Below are 25,170 nucleotides of genomic sequence, written 5' to 3'. Positions count from 1 at the left end.
CTTTAAGTTACTAGTTAATTTTTCAAAATTTTCCGTTACTAGTTCATTTTTTAACTTTTAATTTACTTTTCAAATAATTTTATCCAACATAAAGAAAGTCACTAGATATAAAAGCATTCAAATACTTTCCACACCTAAATGCTTAAGCCTTTAAGATAATTAATTCATGAGTCAAGACATGATAATATCAAAGATAAAAGATATAATAAAATCCAACATCTAACAATATCTTTATTCTACAATTCAACCTTTTCTTCCAGTTTAGGTTATGATTGAATAGAAGTTGAAAAAGGATATTTACAAATTGCAGTACGTATTTCTGAATTTCAATACACAAATAAAGATAGGAATTATTTGAAAATAAAAATACTTTTAAACTCTCCCAATTCAAATCTAAACATGCACTTATTTGTTATGCTATCCATATACATTTAGATATTTTAAATTGTAAGCACCAATTAATCAATGGTTTTGCATATATTAACATTTCCAACGTACAATACAATCACAAAGAACAGATTCATCTTCTCAATATCAGTCTGTGTCAATAACTAACTTACAAGAAGATTTAACTTAATGGATCCTTTATGCAAGGAATTCCAAGTTAATTGCAAGAACAATGTCTACAATGGAGATATATCACGGGAGTAAGAAGAATGGTTTTTCTGGACTAAAAAACCAGAAATTTCTCTTACCATAACAACTGTGATTAAATTACCAGAGTATTTTCTTTTTGTACCAGACTCTATTCACATTTGCAGTCCGGAATTTCCTATCTGTACATTTTTTTTTTCTTCTTCTTATTTAGTAGAAAATTAAATGAGGTATTCATAATACATTAGGAAAAGTGCATCTGGGTGATCTTTAGGCAGCTTGCTGACATAGAGATAAAAACGCAACAAGTCCTCTTTAGAAACTGTTTCAGCATCAACAACATCATCATTACAAGTTAATACCCATAGATCCTCCGAATTAACTCTCCTCAAGCTACCACGGCAAAAAGGACAAGACTCTGACTTTCTGTTCCTGCAAGTTGAATAAGTCCAGAACAAGTGACAAAAAAGATAAGCCATTGGTAATGGCATATAAATTTGGAAGTTGACCATAAACAAATGTTGTTATTGTTACCACTTGCGGTAGCATTTAATACACATGGCATGGCAGCAACCAGGTAAAACCATTTTGGTGCAAGGCTCTAAGCAAATCCCACATTCATCTTCTCTTTGCAAATCAACATTGGCGGTTAGTTTCACACCTTCTTCAATGACCTTCTTGCCATAACTTGGACCTTCTATGCTTGACTGGCCTTCTTCTTTAACAACCTCCAACTTCTCCAAACTACCATGAAGCCGTTGGAGAGATGGTAATATAACAGCTAAAATTTCAGTTTATGATAACATAAACAATGAGAGGAATAGTCAGCAATGGCAGCCACAAATTAATTACATCTTTTATTCAAAAAATAAAAAATGTTTTTTTTTCATTTCTATTGAAAGTCAAACATTCACGCACCATAAAAGTCCCCAATGGTAGCCTTCCTTCCATGAGTAGGCATGATTGATCTACCATCATTATGTACCTTTGGTAAAATATGAGAGCAACAACATAAAACCATGAATCAAACATATGTAGTCTATAGGTATTATTATTATCCAAACTGTCCAAAACAGTAACAAATAGATAGATAAATACCTTGTAAATAAGTATGTGGAAGAGGTCGAGATACCTATGGAGAAAGCCTGCACAAGAACAATCCATCCATTGTAGAAATAACAGGAAGAGGGGAGCCAAGTGATTGTAAACCAATTTCATTTGAAGAAGAGTCTCACCCTTGGCTCTGGGAATTGCAGCAGCCCTAGAAGAGGGCACAACACACAATCCAAATTCAGAATGGGGGCAAAATCAAAATCAAAATAAAAAAAATCACAATCAAATTCATAAGTGACAAGCAAATTCCTATTATCAGTACCAAATTCTTTGTAAGCTGATCATGCTCCTTTTTTTATAAAATTAATCGAGCACAAAACAATTAAGGGAAATAATCAACAATTATCAGAAGACCCTTCTTTCCCACTTTTTTCCTAGTAACCAAAAACATATATTTGTAAGAAGAAAAAAAGGGGAAAGTTAATAAATTGGTGAAAAAAAATTTAAAGGGTAGGGAAAAATAAAAAAGAAAACTCACAAAGCATTGGCGTGCTGTATATCAGCCTCAAGTGCTTTGAGGGAATCCTGGTAAGGTAAACGGCAAAGGTGGTAAGGAATCATTGCCATCTTTCTACTTTACTTTGTGGAAAGCTGAAGCACAGAATCAACTCAGAACACACACACAGAGAGAAGGGTTCCTCCTAGTAAGAGTAAAGTGGGTGAAGGTGATGATCAAATTTAGAGTTGAAAAATTGAGGAGGGTTATCCTAATTCCCACCGAAAAGGAAAATGAAGAAAGAGAAGTGATGATCAATGAAGATAGAAGAAAAAAAGTAGGGCGTCCCAAAGGTTGAAGCTTTAGGGGGAGGATATATGAGAAGAGAGAGTATAGTTGGGGTTTTGGTTAATGGGTGTTGCGGTGGGTGAGGTAAGGAATGCCGTAAGACAAACGATGCGTTGCGTATTTGCGTTTTTTCCCATGATATTATGACCATCCCTACGACACTACGAGAATCATACGATATACGAGACAATAAGAAAATTATAACAGATAACTAGGGTTTGTAAGGAAACAAATTTTGATAACAAGTACTGGTATTTTAATATACTTTTGTACATTTTTTTATCATTCATTCGAATTAAAAAATATATAGCAGATGATTGAATTATTCAATTGGCCTATAAAATATTTGAGAAATTTTAAATAAGTTCCTAAATTTAAAAAATAATAGACTTAATTCTATTTTTTTACCTTAACCTTTTAATTTTTAATAAATTTTATCCTAATAAATTAATTTGATGTATTTTACTTTTAATTTTTAAGAAACTTACTGATTATTCTGTCATTTTACTCATAACATAATTGTATTTATCATTCCTAATTTTTTTATTTTCTAACAAATTTTATCATTACCTTTTTTTTATTTTTTTGGTAAATTTTATCTCCAATTATTAATGGATAAATGATCGGGGTAAAATTTATAAGTTTCTTAAAATTTTAGAGGTAAAATATGACAAATTAAAAACATAGAGATAAAATTCGTCAAAAATAAAAATTTGGGTTAAAAATGCAATTAAGCAAAATAATAATTTAATTTTTACCCTAAAAAAAAAGTCTCCGAGATTATTTTAAATAGCTTGAAACTGTTAAAAAATGACAATTCATAACAGTTTAAAACTCTAAAGACTCAATTTAAAAAATTACAAGATTAAAGACTCAATTTAAATATTTTTTAGTTTAGAAATGTATTTGAAAATTCCTAATAATTCAATAGCCAACTGAGTAAATTAAGAGATACGGAATCATAAATAAATTTCATTAAATATCTAAGGAAAAACAAAATTCAAATTACGTCGTAAACTTTAATGATAATGAAAACAATGATCAAATAATGCGTGGCTATCCATGGTAGGAATCTGACCGTGTTGGATAATTTGTCCATTGTATTAACTATTATGTAATTATGTTGTTATTCTTTCTCTCTCCTCAATCCTCATCCTTGTATGACCATGGGCCATGCCTAACTTATCTAGGATTTCCGTTGTCGTATTCCACCGTATATACTAGTTTTTTGTAATTTAAATTTAATATACGATCTATTTTTTAAATTTTCGACGAGAGATTCAACCAATATTATATTAAAATTTTCAGAACTGAATATTTGATATATAATGACATTCGTTTAATCGGATTAGTTTTGTGCTTAAACATGACTTTGCGTTTAGAATTTTTTTTAAAAAAAAATAGTATGTACATTAAGTATATGTATATTTAATATTGGTGAAAAGTATTTAATACTTTTCAATACTTTTTATAGATACCAAAAATTTTAAAAAGATGAATGGTAGAAACATACTATTTTTTATATATTATTTATGAGATTGAAATTTATTAAAAACTATAAAATTTTCATAAATATTCATTAAATATAAAGTGGGAGTCAAAATTTTTGCGTGTTTTTTGAATTTCAATCAATAAAATAAAGTGTTAAAAAATGTATTTGATATTTGAGAGTGTGACCTAATTTTTTTGTGATATCTCTTTGATTACAAATTGTACATCTAAGCTCTTGTATATATGATTTTATGTCTCTCTAAGCATCTCAAAGAAAGGCTTGTCTTATACATCCATCTTGCTAAGACTGTATAGTGAGTGAGCCTTAACCTTAACCTTTTTTTAAGTAAATTTGTTGAAGCCTAAAAAAGTTTTATGTTAAGAGAATACTTGATCAATTAATTAGAGAAACAAGTTATAAAATACTCATGTTGAAGCTTAAAGAGACTTGTGTTAAAGATACTTGTTAGTGATAAATCTATTAAAGGGGCTAAAATCTTTTTCTCCCTCTATAATTATTTAAATATCTAACTTTAACAAGTGATATTTTTTTTACTATTTTTACACATAAAATAAAAATGAGTTTTTATTTTAAATGACAATAACCTTAATTATTATCATAAAAACAACAAACACATAATTAGTTTTACAAAAATTTATTTTAGTTATCTCCTTAATCATTACAGTAAAATAACAAACAATTAATTTTATATTAATTAACCTTAATTATTATAATAATAATTAAAATTATAGAATATAGTGATTAGTGAAGTCAATTTTTTTAAGAGAAAACAAAATAAATTGAACCAAAACCAAAATTTATTATTTTTTACTCAAAAGAAGAACAGATTTAACCTAAATTCAAATCGTAATAGAAGTGCATTATTAAATACTTCCCAGGTAAAGGAGGCGTCGAAAACAAGTTGAAGTTGAATGAATCTTCAAATTATATTTTTCTATTCCTACATAGTAATATTTATGTTTCTTATCCTCATATTATTGTAAAACACGCATGGGCTGGCTGCTCAATAGAAAACATTACGTTACTAATGAATATGCTAGTGAACTGCCATTATATTACATTATTTTATTTTAGGTGCCCGGATTAGGTTTATGTGATGTATAATCCATCAAAATAAAATCAAATCCACTCATATTTTATTTTATTCCAATAAAGATGAGTACACGTTATAATATTCACGGTTCTTCAAATGAACACTCATAATCTGATAAATTGTTCTAGCTATAGCTATGCTATAATATGCTCAATTAATGCGACAGCGACGAAGGAGAATTATTGGTAATGTTTCAACTTTCAAGTAATCAAGTTATTCAAATGGTTCAAATCATGTAAAGTTTCAGCCCAAAAATGGAGAAATTGACAACCGGGAATCGAAAAATAAGGCAACCCAAACAAAATACATCCTCTACAACCTACATTTACATTCAAGAAAATCCAAAGGAGAAATATATGGAGAAAATAAAGACAAAAAGGTAGATAATACTGTAATAATAGAGTAAAAAAAATTGAAAGAGATAGGAATCGGCTGAGGCTTTTTTACTATTTTGAGGTAATTTTTTTAAAAAAAATTAACAAATGGATACTTTTTAAATTAATTATTATTTAAAAACAAGTCGTAAAAGTAATCACAACTTCATAAGCATAAGTCGTAAATTTTTATACGATTTTTTAATCATGTGTTTTGAAAATTAATTTGAAAGTCGTATAAAATTTTACTACTTTTATTTATAAAATCATAACTACTTTTAAATGATAATTAATTTAAAAATATCTCATTTGATAATTTTGAAAGAATTTTTTTTTATCCCAAATGGTTAAAAAAGTCCCGCGGCTAAAGATTATCCAAATCTTCGGATATTTTCTAAGTGTAGCTGTATAAGTCTGAAAAAACATAATATATATATATATATATATATATATATATATATATATATATATATATATCAATTAAACTTTTTTGGTTTGGATCAGTTCCCTAATTTTGTTTATGGGCTTGTCCTTTCTCAGCACTCTGCCAAAAAAAGAGGCACTTTCTTTGTCCATTCGTTTTTAATATAACCGAATGAAATCCAAATAACTAGTTAATTCATAGTTTCCTACAAGTAGTCAAATACAGAGAAAGAATGTTCCACTTTCGTTGATTTGTTCTAAGATTTGAAGGTCATATCGTCTCTAGTTAGAGAGTGTCACTGGTATTAACATATTAGTACTATGACAATGAACAAAAGGCAAAAGAAAATAATTATAATTAAGTAATGTACAAAACCCACCTTGATATGAAAAAAGAGAAAACAAAAATTATCTTGCTGAGGGGAGGCAACTATTTGACAAGTCAGGGCTCTCAATTTCAAGAAAGCTTGCAAGTAATGTCTTACGTGAAGACTGTGGCTTTGAACCACCTGAAGAAGATAACTTCAGTTGAATTTCTGACCCTTTTTCAATGTTAGAAGCATCTTGTATAGCCAAAATGACCTCTTGCATCCTTGGTCTGCATGCACCATGTTGTTCTACACATTGCATGGCAATTTCAGCAACCCTCCAAACTGACTCGGTTTTCACATTCCCCACAAGAGAAGGATCCATGATGCTTATCACATCTCCTTTACGAATTAAAGATCTTGCCTGCAAACACACGTAAAATTTGCATGTGGGATTGACAATAAAGTATGCAACAAAATTTCTAAGAGGTACATTCCTAGCAAAAATAATGACTAAAATATACTATTTTGGTCTCTTTTTTTTTTTCAATTTGGCTTCCTAAGTTTAAAATTTTCACTTTGATCTCTAAAAGTGTAATTTTGTAAGACCAAGTTGGTCTTTCAATTAGTTTACCACACTACCTTGGTCAATTTGGTGAAATATGACAAACTGTGAGAGGCCATATCTAATAGGCATTTGTGGCATCAGATAAAATTAATACCGTTAGTGGAAAAAATTGACAAAGGATCAGTTTGGTCTAACGGATCAGAAAATTTGAGCATCAACTTGAGGATCAAATATGCTCGTGTTTCAGCTTCTGATTTGTCAAACTTTGCTGATACTATTTTTTCAACTTTGGTTGTTGAGAAAAAGCTAACATACCCAGTGAACAATATTCATTTCAGGACCATAGTCTTCTGATGATACAGGCTTTTTTCCTGATATCAATTCCAGCAGAACAACTCCAAAACTGTACACGTCACTCTTTTCAGTCAATTGCTGATTTGCATAGTACCTGTTCACAGGGAAAACCTGAGTTCAAGGAGTTAAGGAGAAAAGATATTTTGGTGATCATAGACACATGAGAACCATGGCTTACTCAGGATCCAGGTAACCTACAGTTCCCCTTGCAACACTTGATATGTGGGTTAAATCTTCTTCAGCTAGCCTTGAGAGTCCAAAATCTGACACTTTTGCTCTCATATTGATGTCAAGAAGAATATTGCTTGTCTTCACATCGCGGTGAATGATACTAGGATTACATCCTGTGTGTAAGTATTCAAGACCTACAGAAATAGAAAATTGCTCTTTAACTGTTAACTTGGAAGTGAAATGCTAAAATTACTTGTGGACCAAGAAGCTAGTCATTAGCCAACCTTTAGATGCATCTTCTGCAATTCGAAGGCGAGCTAACCAATCTAATTGCTTCTGACTCGAACATTCTGTCAAAACATTAGAATTTATTATCATGCCACAATCTTTACAACTAGGTAAATAAATGAACAAAAGGGTGTGGAATTAGACCATGAATGTACTCCCTTAAAGTGCCATTGTGCATATATTCATAAACTAGAATATGTTGATATTCTTCTTCACAATATCCAATCAGAGGAACCAAGTTTCTGTGATGAATTCTTGATAAGAGGGCTACCTGCATTTGTGACTCTACAGTCAATGAGCTGAAACATAAGGTTTTCTCTTATTCTTCTAGTTCCCTTCATTTATTTAAGAAATTCATGTTCTAAAGTTTTCTGCAGTTAGACCTGAGCTGGAGTTGAGAAGGTTCATAGCTTCAATTTCTTAAGCTGTTTGAGCATTGATATTACTGTATCTCTAGTTCAAGGAATACAATATTTTTTATTGAACGGCAGCTAAAAATCTATAGTAGGACACTGACAGGTTGATTATACAGAACCAATTCTCAATCAGAATTCAAATATGGAAATAATACCTCATTTACAAATTGCTGGTTCCCATAGCTGGATGGATCAGTCATAGTCTTAACTGCCACCTCTTTTCCGTCTTTCATTTTCCCATAGTAGACTGATCCAAAGCTTCCTTTGCCAATATTCTTTGAAAAATTATTAGTAGCTTCTTTCAACTCTGAGAGTGTAATATAGTAAGCAGTACCTTCATCCATTATATTCCCATTCCGACCAAATGAGTATCCAGTTAAAGGTTTAGTGCTGCTGCGTCCAGAAATACCTGCAGGGCACAATAATGATTTGATGATAGAACTTCATATTTGTCTAGGTGTTGTTAAGTTTGACCAGGTGGACTAACCCTTTTCGTCACATTTCTGTCGAGATGTCTTTCTCCGCAGATTAAGCAATAGTACCAAACTTGTTAAGAACAATATTAATAGAATCGCTAGTACTCCAATAGAAATTCCTAGCATCAACTGAAAATGCTTCTTGTTCCCTTTATGTAGTTCAGGATTATCATCAAAGCTGGAAGAAGAAATAGATATCTGTTACTTCAATCTAGGTACAACCTAATAAAAAAGATCCTCATCCTATTATATTCATACTTAAGCTGATTCAAATTCTATTGAGTGTTTAGCTTATTCACTTAAATTGACCAAATACTAGAAAAAAAAAATATGTTTTTGATGACGATACTTACTTGAAAATGATTTTTCCAGAAAGTAATCCTGATGGTATAACCCCACTAAATGAGTTATTCTGTATGAACCTGTCATAGATCCACAGATGTGCATGATTCATAAATGTCTGAGGATAACAAATGTGTTTAGTTGGAGAAATTCGGGGTTAACTACGAAAATGCTTCAAACTCTCAAAGTAGAGATGATAAACATGGATGACTAAGTGCAACATACAGTGCTTGTAAACTTGGCAAGCTACCCAAGTAAGATGGTAATGGACCACTCAATTTGTTGTTCTCTAGATGCCTGCATGTCATTAGTTGAAAAAATTAAAATAAGATTGATTCCGCCCGAAACCTTTGATTAAAGGCTATGTGTGAAACTAAAGAACTTACACAATCTTTAGATTGATAAGATTTCTCATGTCAGGAAGTTGTCCTGTGAGCATGTTGCCATCTAACCACCTAAGAAAACAACAATGAATTACAAAAGAAACCATTTAAAACAAAACACTTTTATTTTAAAGGTGATTTACTTACAGTTCTGTCAATGCTTCCATGTTGTTGAGCTCCCGTGGAATTTCACCCTTCATATTCCTTCTTGACAGGTTTCTAATACAACTTATTTCAATTAGTAAAAATTTGTACCGCTTGGAATTTCAGTAAATATTTTCTACGGCAAGATGTTATGCGAACAATAGAAATATTGATAATAATTTTCCATCATGCTTCTGCCTAATTGGTTCTACAAATATAATTATTCCAGTATCTGGCATTCTGTAATACCAACTTTTGGAATTCAACATTCTTGTGTGTATAAAAACTGCTGCCAGAGAGACTCATTAATAGAATGACAATTCACTAGGCTAGAAGTTAGCATAAAACATAAACATCAACAAAAAGGTATGGAGATGTTACATCTTTGTAATTCTTGGAGGTGTAGTTGTGCTACAATTTACCCACTCCCAGGGAGTTGGAACACAGGGATCACCTTCATTCTTTAGGACACTTTCAGCAGATAAGAAGCGAAATGCATTTACAAAATTTGCTGTAAAATAAGAGTATAGTTAGCAACCTGTTCAGTCAGTGCAGCAATGCAATTGTTGTAAGTTAGTGATCAAACTTGAAATATTTAAGTTAGTGATCAAACTTGAAATATTTAATCTTTGATGCAATTACCGTTCCAGATAAGATATTTTGGACATGCAAGAAAAGATCAATTTTCCCAAATATAAACTGATATTAAGAACTTACAATCTTGCCTGTCAGTCTTTGAAGCAATTGACACATATTTGCTAATTTCCATTGCATTTAGAAGAGGTCCTTGAGTGGAATCCCGGGTCTTAACAAAGGAGAACGAAAGCACAAACTCCAGACTCACATTCATGTAACTTGGTTCATAGAGAGTGTAGCTCCCATTGGCATTCTCAGCTATGTTCACCACTGCATTGCTATAGTCAGCTATGTAAGGTTGCTCCAATTTGAATTTTCTAGTCTCATTCTTAGGCAGATCTTCAATCTCCGCGAAATATGCATAAGCTCTAGCATTGCCAGGGAAGTCTTCCAGGTTTAGTCTATAGCTAAGAATTCCTTTGGTGCCAACAACTGCAGTTTGCATCACTTTAACAGGTGGGTATTCTCTTGTCTCTATTTCTATTTTCTTTGTTGTGTTAATTCTTTCAGTGCCTGGGGCCACCCCAACAAGATAATTTTGTCTTTTAATAAGATCAGACTCCCAAATTCTATCATATGGGTCATCTGGATACCTGATAACATATTTGTTAATAAACAAATAAAAAAATAAATCAAGCCACTGGCACCAAATATATTGATTTTTTTCTTTTCTAATCAAGCTATCATTAATGCAAAATTTTAAACATAGATTCCCTTGAGACTTTGTTCTATCATGTCAAATATTTGAAACTTTCCATTCTTGTGCCAAAAACTTTAGAAGAAGTAGAAAAGAAAATACTGAGGGGGAGTACCATACCTGACAACATCCTCACTTGGAGCACCAAAGTTAATTCTTGCAGCCACTTTCAAGAAAAAACTGCCTTCAAAATCTGTGGCATACATAGAAAGATTCAAGGGCCTGAGCTCAAGGGTAGATATGAAGGGAGAACCAGTGGTAGCACAACACATGCAAACATCAATAGAGTTTGAGGGTGCCCTGAAGATCATTTCCTTCACATAAATTCTCGAGGCATCGTAGATTGACACAGTAGCCCATTTGGTTGCATCCAAATAGAGCTGAAACTGAGGGTATGTGTCTCCATCATCCAAGCTACCATACTGAAACGTTGCTCGAACCAGATGCCTTCTTCTCTCCTCAGTGCCAAGAGTATAACAGTATTTTCTGCTGTCTATAGGAAACTCTCGGCGTCTCTGATACTGAACCTTGTTTCCACTTGGATTTTGTACCTCCACTGGCTTACCATGTTTCATGATTCCATAGTCTGATATCCATGCAAGCCCTGTGCTTTTATCAGTGTAGTTATTTGTCCCTCCACAGTCAATGCTGATAAATTCTGCATCCAAAATCAAATATCTCACAGATTTAGAGCCAATTAAATTGGTGTTTTTGGTGTTGTTCTTCAATTAAAATTGGAGTATTGCTTTCGTATCTTACATTGATCTCTAATACAAACATTTATTATGCTGATTACTCAGATGAAACTTCAATTCTAATTGAAGAACGATACTAAAAGCACTTAAGAAATTGCATCTAAGTTTTGTTCTTCTCTCTTCTGCCTTCTGTCATAAAATGATATGATATTTTGCAAAATAAACATATTCTACTTTAGAATTTTGTGTTGATAAAAAAGAGTTGAAGTTTTTTATGATGCATGGTTGCTTGAACTGAAATTGTATATATTCAGAACTAACTGCCTGAGTTGTTGTGATCTAATAAAGGAAACATACCTTCAAGTTGGCAAACCGCATATGATGTTAGCAGAAGAAGTGTAACCAAAAAAAGAGAACATAAACCCATTGAAACGAGGAATAGAAACTAATAGTTTGCATCAAGAATTTTGGGTGATGGATAAAATTAACTGCCTGTTTGAGTTCAGCATCACAACCAGCTTTCTCCCACTTAACTTCAACTTTTTTGATTGATGAGTTTGTTGATTGTTCATTCACGTTTATTGTATCTTTATCTGATGTTGGAATCTTCTTTTTCTTTTAAGAAAATATGACTTCATGTTCTTCTTTTCTTTTTCTCTTTCCCTCATAAAAAGAGTGACACACAAGGCACAAGCTCAATCAGTCACTCTTAAGGAAAAAAATGAGGAAATTAATGTGAGCCCACTAGTTTGTTTTCACTGGAAGAAGCTACCATAAGTTGGTTAAAATAAGCTGTCTTGTGGCTATACGACAACATGAACAGAAACAATGTCGGGTTGCTGAACAGGTTGTATCAATTATCCTGCATGCACCAACACATTATAGTAAGATCCACCACTTTTCTTTGTTATTAAGTATTACCAATGTTTTGTACTGAAATTGAAACATCGATCCCTTTTTAATATATTGACATATGTCCTTTGTCTCATTATAATTATACAAGAGAAAAAAATTTATTTCAAAATAATTATTATTTTAATTTTTCAGTGTAATATTAATTATTTTTTTGCTTATATCTTTTATAATATTAATATTGGACAACAAAATTTATAAATAAATTAATGATGATATAAAATTAATTTTATAAAATTATATTCTCTTATATTTATTTATTATTATTATTCATGTATAATAGGACGATTATTATTTTATAACAGATGCACCAGATGATATGAAAATACTATCTAATGTAAAAATTATGTTAGACACAACCTTAACCGTGCCAAAAGCAGTGGCCAAAGCTAAAAGATGAAAAATTGTTCATGATTAGAATGGAAGGGTAATTATTTATTAGTTTGTGTAATTTAATTTGTGCTTTGGCAGACCGCATAATCTTATCAATGGTGCAACTTTAGACCATGTTGTTGTCTTTATTCTTTGAAGCTTGAAAAAAGTACGCAGATGGTCCCCTCTCTAATCTCGATGCAAAAAATTCAGTGGTCCAATATGCTCAGATTTACTCTGTCCATTAAATGCAACTAGCCTTCCTCATGTTTTCCCTTACAACTAGTATCAATTCTAACATAGGCTCAGACCACAATATGGAACAAAATTCAACAATTGAAAGAGATGCTTACGCTATTCATATAAGTGGACAAACAGAATCCAGTTTTTCCAATCTTCTTTGGGACGAATAAAATCAGAATAATGATCCTTTCATAAAGTTTATACAAACTAACTTTTCTCTTATTCGTTGTGAACTCATCATCTAAAATATTTAGAAACAAGATCCTAGTGATTTTTTCTTTTTTGCCAAAACTCTCCCCCACCAACAAGAGACAAGTACAAAACACGGTTGAATTATATACCTTTTCTATATAAAATTTGTAAAACAAAAACAGAAATGGAAAGAAGAAAAAGAAAAGCGCGTGATAAAATAGTTTATGTAAATTGTAATGAAGAGAAATGAAAGAAAAAAGTTAATGTTTTTGAAAATATTATATGGTTAATTATTGTACATCCATTTAATTCTAAAAGAACATTTTAACAAATTCCACCTTTTAAGTATTTCTTTATATAAAAATTATAATTTAATTACAACGAGGTAGTTGCATATTTTTTTAATAATAGTGGTATAATGAAAAAAAAACACCTCCAATATTATTGGTCAAGGCACTAATGGTATAATGGAAGTTTGTTCTCAATCTTTAATCATATGTATTGATGAGACTAGAGTATCTTACATAGTAAAGCTTTGCACTTCCCAAGCTCCCACTCTAGATCTTACCCTAGAGTTTATTTAAAAAGAAAAAAAAAATTATTTAGACAAAGAGAACATACGCCCTTCTGGTTTATACCAAGTTTATCTTGGTGAGGTAATGGGTGTCACCAACCAAAGGCTATATAGTTCTCTTCTGCTGTTCTTTTTGTTACTTTTCCTACTTATAAAAAAAAGACATAACAAATCTTCTTATTTGATTAAAAACAAAAAAAAAATGCATAATATGTTAAATTAAATTTTATATTTTAATTTCATATTTTGATTAAGTTTCTTCCTTTTTTTTCCATTTTCTACTTATATGAGCAGAAAGCCAGAAATAGTATGAGTGGATTACATAATATTTTTCCTGATTTATATATTTTTTTGCTTTAAAACAAAATAAAATATTTTTTATCCTTTGTGCATTTCACTTCCCTTCTTTCATTTCCTTTTAATAATATCAACGACAAAAAATGCATGGTATCGATTACGGATTATCACAATTATTTTCTTAGTAAAATATTCGTCCCTGTTCTTAACCAATGGGCCTGACCTCTGAACAGGATAACAATTATTTTTATCCAATAATCTGTAAAAATAAAGAAGAATGATAACAGTCATTTTAATATTTTCTTTCTAACATTTTCTTAATTATTTATTAAAATACTTTTACATCAAAATATAAAATCATTAAAGCAGAAGTGGAAGACTACATAACTTTTGTTAAAAAAGAAAAGAGAGACTAAAGTAGAGCTCTTTAGGGCTGTTATCAAGGATTTTTTTTTATTTTTTATTTATTGTGCTATAATTGCTCACATCTGCGTTTTATCATGATAAAAGTTATAATACCTCATAACTTTATCAAAATAGAAGATAATTTCTCATATTCTAAAACTATGTTCACCTTTATTTATTATACTTCTATCATCCATGATTTTCGTACATTTTTTTTTACTTTACACATTTTTCTATTCATGTCTTCTTTTTTCATCACACCATCTATTATATTTATTATTTTTTTCTTTCTATCTTTTTCTGTTATGGTATAAATACCCCAATGAGGTGTTGAGCCATCATTTTCATACAAGTATCATTTTCCTATCTCTACATTATTACTCTGTTTCAATTGAAATTTGTGGAAGCACGCCATTCAGTCAAAACTTAAAAGGCCGATACATATATACTTTCTTGTATATCATATTCAATGTGAGATTGTTAGGTTGGTATGTTTGGGACTTAGGGTGTATGTACTAGGTAGTATTCACTTTTAGTTATAACTGTAAGCATCATCAACCCCTCCCCTTCATATTAGCTTTGTGATGCCATGTGCTAGTATTTTCTATACAGTGCCATGATGCATTGCTTTATGCAAATTATGATTGTTCAAACATGATATTTTCTAAGGAAATTAACCGAATTCAATTGTGAATATATAAAATTAATCTAGTGGTTAAAGAAAGATACAGACATAAGAGAGGGGGAGAAGGTTACATATTCATATCCTCTCTACTAACACTTCTAACAAAACTAATAAATTAAAATAACTTTTGTCAATTAAAAAAAAAACTCAATACTAGAATTCACAAATAAAAATTTATTGGTTGCATTCCCGCACCTCCCTCCCTCCTTAGGTCCTACAAGTGTTAATGGTTATTAGATGAATATTTAGCTTCTTTGAAACATTTGGGCCTTAGCCAACGTCAAGGTCTTCGCCCATATCTGAATTGATGTGAAGTATATTTATTGGGGACGTTAGGTTAAAAAAGCCTGACAGTTTGACGAAAAAAATAATATTAAATGAAATATATTACTCAAAATATCCATAAAATCTTGTATTTTTTAAGAATTTGCAATAATTTATAGTATAAATTACATTTTGACTTTTCATAATTTTACATTTTCTTATTATTTCTTTAAAAAATTATTACTAAACTCTTCTAAATTTAAGTTATAAGTAAAAAAAAGTTAAATTTTCTTTTTTTACTTAATTTAGTTATGATTTTAAACTCATTAATTATAATTTTAACTAAGATTATATAATACTTGGTGGCAAAAAAATTAGAACAATAAGTTAGAAAATTTTGAAACTAAAACTACAAAAGATAAAGTGTATTTTTTTTTTTACTTTAAAGAATTTGATTTTTAATATATTTTCACCCTATAATTTAATTATTTTTGTCACATTATTAAAACAGTAATAATTCAATCATGTATCAATTAATTTATCAATTTGTGTTGCCTTTTCTCTATACATGTACCTAAGCCTTGGAAAAGTTTAGCATGTAATATTAGCCATCCAGTCTCGTCTCGTGACCTCCCCACTTGCAATTTCTGAATTGTTTTACAGCTGCAAATGCAAAAGTGTACCAGGAACTAACTGATTAATGTACTAAAATTAAGGTTTAATTATTTGAATAATATTCATATTTGATATTTGGCCGAAATAATTTTTAGTGAGATTTTACTTTCTGAAACTCTAGGATTCGATATCTTTTTTTTTTATGAGCAGGAGAGTTAAGAAGAAGAAAAAAAAAGATGTGTGTGATATGCAGTCTAGCTTTAGCTTTTGGTCCTTTTCATGGGAAGAAAATGAATTAGTCACGGTTGGAATAGCAAACTTGTTTTCACCACAAAATGCTGGCAGCGGCACCATTAATGTTCCTTGTAGAAGGAAGTTTAAGAAATGAATAAAAAGTAAACAAGAGTAGGCACAACATTTATTGAAGGGTCCTAAGGAACAGTGTGATGTGAGGCACAAGGAATAATGAAGTACAATTATATATAAGGACTTTGTCAAAAATACAGATGTCAATGGTAAAACCATGCAGCAATATAAAGCAGTGCAGTTGACGATGAAATTAATGAAGAAGGAAAGAAAAGGTAAGGTATGTAACAGAAGGCATCCTTTTCTTTCCTTACAGTTTGCAAAGTTTGAATATTAAGCAACCTACTCTCTCAGCTTCCTTTTAAGAGATATCCCTCCTTCCTTGCTTTCTTCTAATTTCAAGCTTCAAATATTCCCTTTGAATTTGATAGAGAAACCAAACTGGATGGTCCCATTTATAAAAGCTCAAACTCTTTTTCTTTCTTCCTTTTTGTTACATTTTTCTTGTGGAGACTTATAATGTGGCAAAATCAGCCCAGCAATTCGTCTTTCAGTGATTCTGTCAAGGCTCTCCAAGATGATATACAACATGCTAATACCCTGTAAGTTCCTCGTTCTTTTATTTTATTTTTCAAGGGTATATTTTAGTTATACATTATCCCATTCCCCCTTTTAAGGTAGAATCATTCTCGAAAAAACATTGTATGATTGGTATCTGTACAATTTACGAGAGTTTTAACATGGTTGAAGTTTGGTAAGAGTTTGAGAACATTAGAGGAGACTGTAAACTGCACAATCAAAATGAACCATCAAGATTAAGTTCCATAAACAATCTTGAATATATATGTATTGCTCTATGATAAATAATCCCTCCCTTCCATTAAAATTGTCGTGTAAAAAAATTATTTTAAAATAATTATTATTTTAATTTTTTAATATAATTTTTTTTACTGATATTCCTTATAATATTAATAATTAATGATATAAGATTAATTTTATAGAAGTACTATTTTATTTCATCTATTTATTTCTTTTTCTTAATTTGTGTAAAACAATTTAAAACAACAAAATATTGAAAGGAGTACTTAATACTCAAGATTAATTCCTCACACTCTTCCATATAGGCCCCATGTATGTGTGCCTGCGCTACAGAGAGATGCATTTTAGCCACAAGCCATGGCCAGAAATGCCAATTTTAATAATCTAGCAGAACTACCTACAAAGAAAATCATCTCTTTATGTCACAGTTTTCCATTGGTTTGCTCAATTTTGTTGGTGAGTTGTAAAATTGCTAGAGTGCCTGTGCGTTGCTCAAATTATATCTTAAGAGTGTATATACTGATGATGTAAAGGATTTTTCCACTGATATCTATTACAAATGGTTAAGTATAATAAGTTTTTTGACATTTACAATAATTACATACAAATTTTACTAACAATGGTTTTTTGATTGATTAATAATATAAAATTTGTTACCCTGACAATACAAGGAAATTAAATTGATTATATTTGATGTTTGATTAATCTATGCCTATGCTAGCTGTGGCTGAGCTTACACATGTTGTTGACATTTTAAAAATAAATGCAGGGCATCAGCACTTCCTCGAGATTATGATGGGAACTATTTTCAGATGAAATTATCTTACAGCCCCTTTGCTCCTATTTTTTTGTTCTTGAGTGAATGGTTGGATTTTAGTTGTACAGACACTTTGCCCATGTATTTGGGCTTACTCCACATACTTATTTTCAATGTTAGTCACTATCACTTCTGGTTAATTTCTTCTCTTTTATATTTCCCCCCTTGTTCAGTTTTCGAATTTTTTGCTCTCTTTTTGTCTACTTTGCCCCTCCCTTTTACCGTGGAAATGTAAATGAATTAGCTAGCTGTGCTTTGTTTGTCCTAGTCCAGGTATACGCTGATGGAATGCCATCTATTTCCTCAAAAGAAAGGAAAGCAACTATAAAGGAATTTTATGGTATGTGTTAGTGTTACATATTTACATGTATCTAGTTATCTTGCTGCCTTTTTCTATTAAAACTTTGAATCAACTTTGATGATGGCATGCTTTTGCAGCTGTCATATACCCTTCATTAAGGTTACTTCAAGGCGAGTTTAATAATGATCAAAGAAACAGTTGTGTAGAAGTGAGCAGAAAGAGGCTTGCAAAGGTTCTCAATAAAGATCTAGAGGGAGATGAAGAATGTGGCATATGCATGGAAAACGGCATGAAGATGGTTCTGCCTAATTGTGGACACTCTTTGTGCATTAGCTGCTTCCATGATTGGTATTGTCAAATGCCACACTATACTTAAAACATCCTCTAATGTTTTTAACCTCAATTTTGGTTCATTTATTTTTTAATAGACATGATTTTTATATTTTAAAAAATTCATAATTTTGATTTAATTTTATATTTTGTTTATGTTTTATTTTGATTCAATTAAACCTTAGACCTAACATGTTTATTTAAGGGATCATCAAAAAATAATTTAATTAATTAAAATATAATAAATAGAAGAAATAAATATAAGCAAAATTTAATATTGGATCAAAATTATAAATTTTTAAAATAGAAGGACTAGTTTTCTTTATTTTGAAAAAATAGGACCAAAATTAGGAATTTGACAAAATACAAACAACAAAAGTTATATTTAAATTATCTTTTTAATATATTATTGAGAAAATACTAAATAAAAATGTACGTGCATGTGATATGTTAGAAACAAAAAGTATATAACATGAAGATGTTGTAGTAGGACATAAGATTATTTTTGTTGGCATAGCAAAATGTAACAGATGAAAATTTCAGGTATATGAGATCAGAATCATGCCCATTTTGCCGTGGAAGCCTGAAGAGGATCAGTCCTAAAGATTTATGGGTGGTAATTGGCAACAGTGATGTGGTTGACAGGATTACCATTGCAAAGGAGAATTTAAGACGTCTCTACCATTACATTGAAACTCTGCCTTCAATTATATCGGATGCACATGCATATACATTCAATCACATGCTATAACTCGAAGAAAAAAAAGTGTTAAATGTTAATTATAACTATTATGCAATTGAAAGAATACAATTATACAAATACAAATCTGGTTTTCCTGTGTGAGTAGGCAGATAATGTAATACTAATACTGCAGCCCCATGCTTTATTATTATGTACTATTGATACTATTGAAATGGTACAAAGCACAAACTATGAAAGGCATCATAAATATTTTGAATTTTTTTTTTTACTTTTATTAAGTCCAAAGTTCTCGTTGAATGGCTTGGAAATTGACACGTTCTAGCTTTTAATACACTAATAATCAACGGCTGAATTATTGTATATGGAGTCATCATAGACAATTAAACAGTAGCTGTTTTCACAATATGAGAAGTAAAGAAATTTTTTAGATGATGTCACGCTGAGATGGTTTTATTTCTAGAAACCTCTTGCAGTTATGGTTTATGTTTAACTGGCCCAATTGTTTTTGCTCAAAGATCATTAACACAGCCCAAATATCAATTATACTCCTGGGCTATTACTACAAAATAACTAAATTACTTCAGTAAGCCCAACTATCTTTACTCTAGATAACACAACATATATATATATATATATATATATATATATATGTGTGTGTGTGTGTGTGTTACGTGTGTGCCTGATTTGTTGTTGTAATGTTCTTCTTTAAACTTCCTATATTTTTATAAGTGCGTGCGGTTGAATGAATAATCCTTTGAAAAGAAAAAATATACATGTTACGTGCATATGCCTAATGTGTTTTATTTTATGAGAAAAAAGAAGGGCCTTGCTCTGGCAAGTGGCGAAAATGATTAGGCACAAGTATATTCTCCAAGCGCAACTAGTTCATTGCATTACTCAAACAGCTCCTAGTTACAGGGAAAATAGTGAAAATTTTAACAATGAAAAGTTAAAAAGAATAAAACAGGTAGAGAGCAACTGATGAAGCATCATGGGGGGAATAAGCCAGACCCATTTTCTTAACTTTTTCCATTAAATAAATGGAAAGCTGTGCTCCACTTAGCTGAAGTTGCATGGAGTTGATCCCTTTTCTATTATGTGAGTATTCAATCGTGCCTGGCTCACTACCCATTCCTTTGTTTAAAATAATTCCCCTCATCAAAAAGAATTTCTTAGTGGGAATTTTCCTTTTAGGGTCATTTAGTTTTTGCTCATTATAGTTCTTTTGCTATCCCAAAAATCCCTTCCGTACTAACATTTTCATGGACACACAGGCTTACCTTTAAGTTAAAACTTGAAAATGAAACCTCCAAACTAACTTTTTCAATTTTCTTCCTTGGTAACATCGTAGTCCCTCTATGAATGAACCTCAACCACCAAGTGCACTTCCATTTAAAGTGTGAGATAAAATAAAGGAACAAGAAGGAAGAAGTTGGCATCACTTTTGTTGATCATGGAACTTAATTAAGTCATAATTGGTTCAAATTAAGTCATTGTTTAATAGAGTTATAAAGCAGATGCCACCTTATCCCTTGTTATGCGCAGCAAATGGAGCTATCTTGGACTTCAAATGTAATATTGGTAGGGGTATCGTGGCCTCTATCAAGTTGATGTTAATAAAAATTTTGGTTACAATTTACACTGATTGGGTATTCTTACGTCATTATGGTGCACGTAATGGGTCTATATGATTCTATAGAATACAGATAGATCATTAAGATGGCATAATTGGATACCTTTTGATTTTGATTTAATTATGTGTTCTCACAACCTTTTTTTTTAGTGCAACCTCCATTAATATTTAATTAGTATTTACGCTGAGTTCTAGTTTCCCATTTCACCCAAAACAATAGACACACACATTAACAGGTGTACATGACGTGAACTTCCACGATATAATCTCGACATATACAAATAATAATAATAATTATCTATGCAAATTCTCAATTACCGTCTCCAACAATTAGTCTTGAATATTCTCATACAATTATTCTTAAACATCATTAATTATTGCTCCCTATAATTGCTCTTAAATATTCTCCTACGACAATAATATTACATATCAGTCACATATTTACATATTCAGCTTAATACTCCTCAAGTTGCATGAGAATTTTCAATATTCATCTTGTCCAATACCTTTGTGAATATATCATACACAGGGTTGATCAGATGTTGATTTTGCTTTTAAGTACGTATCTCATCTTAGATGAAATGACAAATTAATCTACTTCAGTATGTTTTGATTTGTTCATGAAAAACAACATTCTTAGTTATATGCAATGTTGTCTGACTATCACAATAAAGGTGCATGAGAGTGGAGTGTGTCACACCAAAGTCAAAGAGTATTCCTTTCAACCACTTTAATTCACATATTGTTATTACCATGGATCTATATTTTGTTTTTGCTAATGATTAAGACAATGTGTTTATCAATTGTTTCTTGGTCTTCTTAGAAATTGTAGAATTTCCTAAGAGCACGAAACACTTAGTGAATGATTTCCAAGTCAAAAGACAACTTGGGCGCCCAACTTCAATCTCACACCATCCATACAATTTCAAATCACAGTTTGAACACAACATAATGCATTGTCTTAGGTTTCTTTTCAAATAGTAGACTACTTGCAATGCAACTTTTTAATGTTCTTACTTTGGCTGTGGCATAAATTATGAAATAGTGTGAACACGATAACAATTCAGGTCAAGTAAAGCAAATGAGAAATGTGACATTGATACTCTTTTGAACACATTTTCTCTCCTTAGTTTAAATTTTATTGAAAATCATAACTTTATAAGTCTCACAACTTATTTATTGACTCTCTTAATTTTATAATTTTCAATATATTTCAACTAATAAGAGAGAGTGTGTAAGAAGAAGTGTATTAAAGAGTATATTGTTAGCCCTATCTCAAAGTAAATATATACAAAGACCACTTACCAAGTGATGATATCTTTTTGGATTATTAAGTAAACCACCATTAGCCAACGCGAATTGATGGTTTTGCTTCAAATGAATATTGTTCGCAGATTTGGCTCCTAGCAATCCAACTTCGTATATGATATTCAAGACATATTTATGTTGACAAAGAAAAATGCTAGAAGGATTTAGCAGCCATAACACCTAAAAAATACTTCAACATTCCCAAATCTTTCATGTGAAAATAGTCACTTAAATAAGCTTTAAATTGTTGAATGATATGATTCTTTTTCGAGATTTATCAAATCATCAGCACAAACAAGAACAACAATTTGCACATTTCCTTGTTGCAAGCTGAACAATGAATAATCCAAATAAGATTATTTGAAAACCTACCTTTCAATGCAACAAATAAGTTGGACATTATTTTTCACCCATCAAAGTGATTTACATACCGTGCTTGGTTGCTACCCATTAAAGCCCAGAGACATTTTCATGGACACCTTTTCTTAGGTCACCATGAAGAAAAACAATGTTCACATAAATCCTTCGTTGCAACCATAACTAAGAGCATGCACATTGTATAGCAACCAATGCAAATGTGTCCGTATAAGCAACACCTTCAACTCTGCGGTTGCCAAAGATCACCTGCCTAACCTTAAACCAATCCATAATTCCATCTCAATGGTGTTTTATCTTATACACTCATTTACTATCAAGTCACTTGTTTCCAAGAAGTAAACACTTCACTCCTGCGTCTTGATGCGTTTTCAAGAGCTTGAATCTTATATATTTTGCATTACTTTTTTTCTATTCTATCTTTCTCTCTCTTTTTTTAATATTCTTTCACTCGGTTTCTACTTAAATATTCAGTGGGTAAAGTGAATGTGTGAGGAGTTTAGCTTGATTAATGTGTTTTTTCTTATAGGTTATTGAATTCCACATATACTATGAGGGTGTAAAAGGAATGGTTAAAGTTATAGCATACAAAACTCTTTATATGCCTTTTTTTTTTAAAAATGGATTAAACTTTTGTAATAATTGATAAATGACATAATATTTTACTAACTTATTTAGAGTTGGATTCTTATTTGCACATCTTTACTTAATAATTTAAGTTTATATTTGAATTAAATTTGTAAAGTAAGTTTACAAAACTAACCTAAATTTTGTTTCTCCAAAAGTGTATTTGCATATAAATTTTTCCTCTCAAATATACCTTTAAATATGATTTAAAGTTAATTTTATTTCCAAACATATTTTTTACCACTTCCACCAAAAATTTGCTCTAGAGTGTTGAAAGAATGAATTAATCACTGCCAAATTGAAATTTCCAACAACAATCCCATTTGGCATTTGGTTACTTTTTGAAAGGGTTATTGTTTACAGTATTAACGAAGCATGGAAAACACGCACCAATGGTACCGCGACAGAATCTTCAGGTATTTTTTATTTTTGACCTGACACTGATGTTTTGTCCCTCTGCCTTTGTGCTTTGTCTTTGTTCAATTCAATGACCTTTTTTGGGTCCATTAATATTGACACGTTGGAAAGCAACATGATCGCAGGGGGAGGGGTACCGGGTACGTATAATTTTTTATTTAATTTGACAAATTAATATTTATTAATTTTAGAATCAAATACTTGGATCAACTATTATAAAATTATTTTAATTTAACTAAAAGTATTGCATTTGAATTCTAGTTAACAGTTACATTAAGTACTTGAAAAAAAGAGATTTGTCTTGGCAAGGAGGGTAGTACTAGTCCAGTTCAATAGGGAAGGGAAGTTGGGTGTTGTTTGTTTCTCTCATTCTCTTAAGTCTGGACCCAATTGGATTGAATTGATCATTCACTGATTGGAATTAGAGATCAAAGTTCAGAGGATATTGGGCAATGGGCATGTCTATGTCTAACAATTGCTCGTCCCTCCCACAACTTTCTCATCATGTCTCTCAAATGCATTCCACGTGCCTTTCCACCAAGACTTTCTCAGTCGTGAAATGAATTTTCTCGTTGTCCATCTTACCTTTTATTTCCCATTTCCAAAAATAATTTAAGATGCCATCTTCAGTGAATTCTTAGCTGACAAAACAGAGGTGATTTTTTTATATTTCTTGTCCCCTCACTTTTTCTTCATAAATTCCTGTCTCATCTATTTTTCCAAAACAGAAGCTGGTTTTCATTATCTGTTTTCTTCCCACCCTATGCAAATTGCAAACCATAAATTTCCCACTAATAAAATAAACGGCAACCTCTTCTACCTCATCACCGATAGTAATATATTAATACATATATTTTTATAACAAATGGCTGTAATTCATTTTTTATCACATTATTTAAATCGTTCAAGAATCGAGGCAAACATGAGTCTAGAACATCTTTAATAAATGTAATTTAAGTAATTTATTTTAAGTTTTTTTTATGTTAATTAATCTCTATAATGTCACACAATAATTAACAATTTATATATTTTTATTTAATGATATAGTTTTAAGTAATACTTAAATTGTGTTTTCAAATAATTCTTAAATAATAAGAATATTTTTGTTCATAAATAACAATTACTTATATGAACAGTCAGGAAGTTAACTTCAAATAATCTAACATGACACATGAATCTCTTCCAATAATTAAAAAAAAAAAACAATAATATTTAAAAATAAACAACTCGTTAAACAACCAACCTTAAAAATACCCTTGTGCCTACTATTCGAAAGATGTTTTCTAAAGACAACAAAACTATAAGACATATGACCCTAATAACTGAGGGAAATTAAGGTCTAAACATTAAAATCAGAAAGAAGGCCCAAGTCACACAGAGGTAAACCAGAAGGCTTTTTAGTCCTTTAGCCTCGACTGAATATAACTATTCTGATACACCAAAATTGCATGTTACATAGATATCGTGGCTAAAAATAGTCCCACCAAAACCCTTTTTAAAAACAAAACCGTAACACCATACAAGCCAAAGCATATAATACTTCAAATATACAAAAGTTCCACTTACTGGCTTTTAGAAATGCACCTGCACCGCAACATATTCC

General features: G+C 30.8%; 3 protein-coding genes across 4 annotated transcripts; 1 reads left to right on the top strand and 2 right to left on the bottom strand.

The window, feature by feature from the left end:
- Positions 1 to 458: 458 nt before the first annotated feature.
- On the bottom strand, positions 459 to 2,591 carry LOC114394479 (E3 ubiquitin-protein ligase AIRP2-like). 2 transcript variants are annotated; one of them, XM_028356064.1, is made up of 6 exons: positions 2,186 to 2,591; positions 1,830 to 1,855; positions 1,693 to 1,739; positions 1,513 to 1,579; positions 1,129 to 1,375; positions 459 to 1,026 (listed from the first exon to the last, which is right to left on the bottom strand). In XM_028356064.1, the coding sequence occupies exons 1-6, from the start codon at positions 2,272 to 2,274 to the stop codon at positions 816 to 818; spliced, it is 687 nt and encodes a 228-aa protein (XP_028211865.1). In that variant the 5' UTR covers positions 2,275 to 2,591; the 3' UTR covers positions 459 to 815. The 2 variants fall into 2 exon arrangements, with proteins under 2 accessions (XP_028211865.1, XP_028211864.1); XM_028356063.1 differs by having other exon boundaries at positions 1,693 to 1,855; positions 2,186 to 2,590.
- A 3,524-nt stretch (positions 2,592 to 6,115) lies between these two features.
- LOC114397701 (probable LRR receptor-like serine/threonine-protein kinase At1g67720) lies at positions 6,116 to 12,091 on the bottom strand. The gene is made up of 15 exons (XM_028359877.1): positions 11,730 to 12,091; positions 10,798 to 11,335; positions 10,062 to 10,573; positions 9,726 to 9,855; positions 9,348 to 9,419; positions 9,204 to 9,272; positions 9,043 to 9,114; positions 8,829 to 8,897; positions 8,487 to 8,653; positions 8,155 to 8,408; positions 7,728 to 7,854; positions 7,580 to 7,645; positions 7,303 to 7,489; positions 7,086 to 7,218; positions 6,116 to 6,626 (listed from the first exon to the last, which is right to left on the bottom strand). The coding sequence occupies exons 1-15, from the start codon at positions 11,797 to 11,799 to the stop codon at positions 6,303 to 6,305; spliced, it is 2,790 nt and encodes a 929-aa protein (XP_028215678.1). The 5' UTR covers positions 11,800 to 12,091; the 3' UTR covers positions 6,116 to 6,302.
- A 4,409-nt stretch (positions 12,092 to 16,500) lies between these two features.
- Positions 16,501 to 19,351, top strand: LOC114396005 (E3 ubiquitin-protein ligase AIRP2-like). The gene is made up of 5 exons (XM_028357897.1): positions 16,501 to 16,839; positions 17,826 to 17,988; positions 18,147 to 18,213; positions 18,312 to 18,522; positions 19,048 to 19,351. The coding sequence occupies exons 1-5, from the start codon at positions 16,757 to 16,759 to the stop codon at positions 19,253 to 19,255; spliced, it is 732 nt and encodes a 243-aa protein (XP_028213698.1). The 5' UTR covers positions 16,501 to 16,756; the 3' UTR covers positions 19,256 to 19,351.
- The last annotated feature ends 5,819 nt before the right edge of the window (positions 19,352 to 25,170 follow it).

The sequence above is a fragment of the Glycine soja genome, chromosome 18 (genome assembly GCF_004193775.1).
Source record: "Glycine soja cultivar W05 chromosome 18, ASM419377v2, whole genome shotgun sequence".
Taxonomy (NCBI): Eukaryota; Viridiplantae; Streptophyta; class Magnoliopsida; order Fabales; family Fabaceae; genus Glycine; species Glycine soja.
This window is presented reverse-complemented; position numbering and strand designations above follow the sequence as displayed.